At 57.4% G+C, this 6,310-nt stretch overlaps 1 protein-coding gene across 2 annotated transcripts; it reads left to right on the top strand.

Moving 5' to 3' along the window:
• The first annotated feature begins 1,398 nt into the window (after positions 1-1,398).
• NPM3 (nucleophosmin/nucleoplasmin 3) lies at positions 1,399-6,001 on the top strand. Of its 2 annotated transcripts, none has more exons than XM_041127500.1 (6): positions 1,399-1,623; positions 3,482-3,567; positions 4,279-4,398; positions 4,647-4,740; positions 5,166-5,268; positions 5,409-6,001. In XM_041127500.1, the coding sequence occupies exons 1-5, from the start codon at positions 1,446-1,448 to the stop codon at positions 5,255-5,257; spliced, it is 570 nt and encodes a 189-aa protein (XP_040983434.1). In that variant the 5' UTR covers positions 1,399-1,445; the 3' UTR covers positions 5,258-5,268; positions 5,409-6,001. The 2 variants fall into 2 exon arrangements, with proteins under 2 accessions (XP_040983434.1, XP_029887314.1); XM_030031454.2 differs by having other exon boundaries at positions 1,411-1,623; positions 5,166-5,288.
• The last annotated feature ends 309 nt before the right edge of the window (positions 6,002-6,310 follow it).

Genomic DNA, 6,310 nt, shown 5'->3' with positions numbered 1-6,310 from the left:
CAAAAGGAATGGGTCAGGGGTATGAAAAGCAGCTTTTTCCTAAGGTCAGTTCGTAAGAGTTCATCTACCTGCTGTAGAAGTGCACTGGTTATGCGGTGCAAAAGCTATGTATTGTGGAGAACATGATAACACGCAAACTAAGCAGGGAAATTAGCAGTTAAAAACTTTTCTCCTAACCCAGTAAACATGTGCTATGTTAAAAAGGTAGTTTTTCTTCACAAAATCGTAATGTGTTGCCTATAGTTGTCTTTGTTTTCTTGAAGCCTATTTCACAAAGTTACGACAGAAATGGCAAATATAACTTGCCTATGCCAAACCCATCTCAGCCTGGGAGGCAGGTTGGGGCTCTGATGTTGCGCCAGGAACTTTTCCTTTAAGGGATTGTGAAGCAGGAATGGGCTCTCCGGGTCACGTAGGTAACATGTTGCCGCCAGCCAGATGGCTGCAGAGAGCAGCTACTGCAGAAGCAAGCGGGTGTGCTTGTATAACCATTGCTGAGCAGAGCGCTTGCCTTTTTCTGGGGCCAGGTTTGGCTTTTCAAACCTCTTCAGATGTGTTTTTCTTGAACCGACTCCAGCTGGAACAGAGCACATGGCCGGCTGGTGGAGGTCTCTTCTGTGGTGGGAACAAAGCCAGCTTCCAACTGAGAACGTGGTGTGAGCTCATCGTTAGTGGGGTTTAATTCAGCTGCTCCCCCCTCCATCCCTGCAGCATGGACCAGGCTGCTTCCCTTTCTGCTTTGAAAGGCCAGTCAGGCCCTCTGCTCCCTGCAATAGATTTTTTGAAGTGGGATCTTGCCTTCTGTGCTCAAAGGTTCCTGTGCCGCAGTCCCCAGTGTCAGATCACGCTGCCTTCGCCCACGCTTAAAGGGATAGATAGAGGTGAGCAGGTCCCTCCCGTTGTGCCCCCAGCTCGGTCCCCTCTGATACCCCTCTTCATGCCCTTGGTCTTCTGCCTCTCCTAGCTCTGTTGGTGCTGTGGAGCTGGGATGGTGCCCGTGAGAAGGGCCAGCGGTGGATAACCACGAGTAAGTGCCATTTTTCTGGTTGGTGTGGCATTTCCACAGCTGGCAGTGTGGTCAGTAAATGCGTTGTCCTGCTGAACTGGCTTTGGCTGAAGGCCCAGGATGGGCAAGAGACTGTACAGTTAAAGGGTGTGGTGGTGTCTTTCATCTCCTGTGTGGCTTTTGGGCTGTTCCCCATCCTCACAATGAAAATTGTCTCCCCCTCCACTGTTCCCCCTCCTGCCTACCCCCCTAGAAGAATCTTCTGATTCCTTCAGTTACCAGGAAAAGTCATTAGCATCCCGCTGGGGTAATAACCCTTCCGTTTTTATTGCAAGGAAATAAAATACTATAAATACGGCATTTCACCAGGTACTCCCCCTCCTCGCACAGCTGCTCCATCGAGCGAGCCCTTGCCGAAAGGACCCCCCCCCCACGCAGGATGCGGGATGATGCGGCGGGGCCCTTTGGTTTGGTCACCCCCAGCCAGGAGCCGGGGGCGGACCGGGGGCGGGGCGGCTCGGCTCGGCTCGGCTGGGCTCGGCCCGCCCCGCTCCCAGCGCCGCGCTGCCGCCTCATGGAGCCGCACGGGCCCGGCTGCCCCGGCAGCGTCCTCTTCGGTGAGCGGCACCGGGGGCCGCGGCCGGGCGCGGAGGGGGTGGTAGAGAGATTTGGGGGAGGTGGGAGAGAGACACGTGGGGGGTAATAGATGGGTTGGGGTGGTGAGACATGGCCCGGGGGGTAATAGACCAGGGCCAGGAGACACATGGCGGGGGGGGGGGGGGGGGTGGCGTAAGAGAGGGATGGGGGTAAGGAGACATATGGGGGGAGTAATAGGGAGGTGAGGGGCTAGGAGAGACACATGGGGGCAGGAGAGATGGGGGAAGAGAGAGGCTTTGGGAATAACGAGGACGGCGTGGAGGCAGGAAAGACACATGGGTTGGGAATAGATGGGGGGGGAAACACGTGGCGGGGGGGGGTAAAGAGACCTGGTGGCAGTGTCACACGCACGGCGGGGGGGGGGGGGGGGGGGGGGAGAGACACGTGGAGGGCATTACTGACCCTGGGGGGTACTAGACGTGCGGGGGGGGGGTGGACGACACTGGGGAGAGACCTGTGTGTGGCTGGGGCAGGGGGAGAAGGGGACCAGCAAGGCCCTGGAGTTTGTGGGGAGGGACACGTGGTGGGGGTCCTGGGGCGGTTTGGGGGGAGCCGCGTGGGGTCTTGGGGTTCTTGTGGGTGCAGGAGACCGGGAGAGGCTGGGAATAATGGGGGCGGGGGGGGGGGGGGGGGAGAGGTGACAGCTCCACGCCAGCGCAGGCAGCAGCCCCGGCTCTCGCCGGCCTCTCCCGTTCCTCCGGTTAATCCCCCGCGCTCCCACGTCAGCGTTTCGTGGGTGCCCTTCGCGGGACGGCAGAGCCGCGTCCCTCCTCCCTGGGAGGGGTTTCGGCCGGGGCTGTTAAACCCCCACAACACGTGGCCCTGCGCTGCTCATAAACGTGTGTGCAAGCAGGCGTGCGCACGCGTGTCCGGGGCTGCTCCCGGCCCACAGCGCCTCAAACACCGCGGCTCGGCAAACGCTTCTGTCGAAAAGGGGAGTGGAGCAGCAGCCCCCCAGGCCTTTTATGCACCTGGATTTCGGTCCTTGCCCTGGTGAGCTGAATGCATAAGCGCGGTTAGGGAGAGGTCCTGCCCTGGGCTGTGTTTGCTGAGGCTAAGTCCTCTCTCTCTCCGTTGCAAATGCCGGGTCTGGTATGCAGGGCTCAGGTCTGTGTTTTTCCGATCTGCTTCACATTGGTGAATCATCCTGCAATAAGCAAACACAGCCAGGGTGCTCTGCCTTTCCTTCCTCCCCATGGTCGGCTGAATCCTGATCCTAAGAGCTGAGGACGTAATTTTGCATCTCCCTTGTTTTGGCAGCTCTTTGGAGAAGTATGTAATAAAATATGTCTCGAGACTTGTCTTGAGGGACTCCAGCCCCCTGCAGCCTGGCCCAGTATCCTCCCCTCATGCTGTCCCTCATCACTCAGGTCTTATGCTCCGTGTCTGTGCCTCCACGCTCTCACCAGAGCAAAATGTTTGACTGACGCTGGGGAAAGCAGAGCTGCCTTTCTGCCTGCTCCCTCTCCTGTTGTCCACAGCAGTGCACCTCGGCTCTGCTGCTCTCTGGAGGGGCTGAGCCTTGCCCTGGCTGCGCTCGGGGGCCTTGGGTGCCCCTGGGCACTGCTTCACAGCAGCCTGCTTTGGGGATGCCAGGTTTTGTCCCTGTATGGTGCTGAGCTGGGTGCACAGTTCTTGGGGACACTTATCCTGGAGTCCAGGGTGTGCTGGCCTGAGGCTGCTCCTGAGCATGAGAAAATAAAGTGGTTTAGGGATGCCGTGTGCGTGCCCGGCCGGGGCTTGCCCTGGGAACCCTTTGCCCATGGTGCTTGGGGCTGCATAATGGCCGCTGCAGCTTTTCTTATCTCCTCTTTCCAGGCTGCGAGCTCACTGCCAATACCAAATCCTACACATTTCAGGTGGATGAGGAAGATGACTCCGACCACATTTTGGCCCTGTCTGTGGTAAGAGAAATGAGAATTAACTGTGCTTGTCCTCTTCCATAGCGGCCCACAGCCTCAACCGCGCTTCACAGGCTCATTCCCCCTTCCCGGGCTGGGCTGGACCAGGGGACTCCCTTGGCTGAGGTCTCGGCACTGGCTGCTCTCAGGGCAGGGCACGGGGCTGTCACATTTATCCGTTGCACAGAGATGCTTGAGCAAAGCCAGTGGTGGTGGGAGGCTCCTCAGCAGAGGACTACTCCAGACATGGGGTAAAGGAAGGTATTTTTTCCTTGTATTTCACCTTGCTGGAACTTCCCACTAGAACGTGCCCTTCACACCAGCTGGGTCTCTGGCTTGTTGCTTTCCAAGCCCAGGTAGGTGCAGGGCTTCATTCCTGGCTCTCCCTGGGGGTCACTTTCTGTCCTGGGAGCACAGGACCTGCCAGCATGGATCAGATCAGCAGAAAATGCAGCCCAGGTGCCATCTCTTGAGGCGGTTGCAGGAACAGCTGTCCTAGCTAGGAAACACACAGAGCATCTCTGCAGGCACTAAGGGGGCAATTGCTGCAGGGGATGCTCTGTGCTCTCCCTGTTTTGGGAGCAGCATCCTCACACCTTGCATGGCAGCTGGACTGATAGTATTGCTGTGGGTCACTTGTCCCATGGAGACCCGCAGCTGTCCCTGCTGTGTCCCATGAGAGAGCAGGAGTTCACGATCTCTGCTCCCACCCAGGTCTGCCTCACGGATGGTGCCAAGGATGAGTGCAATGTGGTGGAGGTTGTTGGACGAAACCACGAGAACCAGGAGATCGCCGTGCCTGTGGCAAACCTGAAGTTGTCATGCCAGCCCTTGGTAAGAGGTTGTTTTGAAGACTCAGGTGGGGTTGGCTGCAGGGAACCGGACATCTCTGGATGTTTGTGGACCTTTCCCCTAGGATCCTGACCATGAGCTCATGGGGAAGTGCCCTGGGGAGCTTTGGCTTGGCTGCAGATGCCCCCAGAAGGACACTGTTAACTGGGCCAGGTGCCATGCTGGGGACTGCAGGACATTCTGCTTTTTGCCTCTGCCCTTAACTCAGCTCCATCTCTGTCTCTTTGCAGCTGAGTCTGGACAACTTCAAGCTCCAGCCTCCGGTGACCTTCCGCCTGGCAGCAGGCTCTGGCCCAGTACACCTCACCGGCTGGCACCGGATAGGTTAGGACTCGTGCGTGCGGAAAGGCTTGGGAGGAGCGAGGGGTATGGAGGGGCTCTCTCCAGTGTGAACACCAGCTGGGGAGCCCCTGGGAGATGCGCTTGGTGCTGCCCAGCACGTGTGCTCAGTGCCTCCTTTGTGCTGGTTCCCCAGGGGCCATCTCTGTGCAGGGATTCCTTCCCTGCCATAAAGCCTTGCATGGGAAAAGGGGTCTGGATGACCCACACTGTCCCCTTTTCCCGTGGCTGGTGGTCACCATTGCCCTCTGAGACCTCCCTCCAGCTGGGATACAGCTTATTGCCCACAAGCTGCTGTTAAAACTGCTCCAGTGCTCCTTGGGCTGCTCCACTCTTGGGGTGTCTAGGGGGTCAGTGGTATTTGCCAAAGACATATGTTGGTAAGTAACAGAGTTATTTGTATGTCCCAGTGCACAGGGAAGATGCTTCCTTTGAGGAGGACGATGACTTGTCTGAGGAGGAGGAGGAGGAACTTGCTCCTATCATGCCAGCCAAGAAATAGAGGAGGAAGCAGTAACTTATCTCTAGGCAAGGTGAGGGGCCAGGAAGCCTTGGTGGAAGGGTCTGGGTGGCTGTGACGCTGGTGTGGCAAGTGTGGCTGGAAGCTGCCCTGCTGCAGGAGACTGCTGGTCTCAGTTTGGTTCTTCCTCCAGGTACTCGCTGGGACTTCTCTCCCTGGATGGCTTTTACCTCGGACACCTCTTGCCAGGATCTCAACATTTGCTGCTTTATTTTTTGGTTTTTTTTTTTTCCGTTTTAACTTTCTGGGGAGCAGGGGCTGCTCCCAGCACTGGGGTGTCTCCTTTCCCACAGCCCTGGGAGGTTGATCCCAAAACTGGATGGATGCTGCTGGTATACCTCCTCTCCCCCCATCCCTGTGCTGGGAGTCAGGGATGGAGGAGGTGATCCTTGCCCTGTGCCTTTTTGCTGTCCTGGACCTCTGCTCTGTGCACCCCCTCTTCCTGGCTCTGAAATACCCAGTCCTGGCCCCTTCCCCAGCAGATGGATGTAAAGCCAGTGGTGGGACAGGCAGTTTCACTGATTCTAGTGTGTTTGCTTTTCTTTACTCACAATTTGTTGGTTTTTATGCACTTGGAAGTGTGAAACTGGGGCCCAGGCTGTGTCCTCAGCTGCAGTTATGGTAGGGTGGGAGCTCACAGCTTGTCTGATGTGGGGGGAGGTTCTGGGTCACCCTGCTTTGTAAAGAACTGTTTTTACACTCTGAATAAAGGTCTCTCAGGCATCAGGGCTGGAGGGGGATCACTGCTGGCTGCCAGGTTCCTCCCATGCGCACTTCAGTGGGAGATGCTCCTCCATGTCCAGTCCCTGACACTTGCTTCCCTTGGTGATGCTGTGGAGCTCCCAGGAGGGACGCGGGGGCTCCTCTGTCTCCCCTGTGGGCTCTGCGTGCTTGTGCCCTGCAGCTCAGTGCTGCATCCAGGCTACCGAAGGAAGAGGCAGAGTTGCAGGCAGCTGTATGGGGCAGGGAGCCAGCTTCACATGTGCTCCCAAAGGTAACCCAGCTATTAGCAACACCCCCCTGGTTTGGGCCACA

Source organism: Aquila chrysaetos, chromosome 11 (genome assembly GCF_900496995.4).
Source record: "Aquila chrysaetos chrysaetos chromosome 11, bAquChr1.4, whole genome shotgun sequence".
Classification (NCBI taxonomy): Eukaryota; Metazoa; Chordata; class Aves; order Accipitriformes; family Accipitridae; genus Aquila; species Aquila chrysaetos.
The sequence above is the reverse complement of the archived record's forward strand: the minus strand, read 5'-3'. Positions and strand labels throughout refer to the sequence as shown.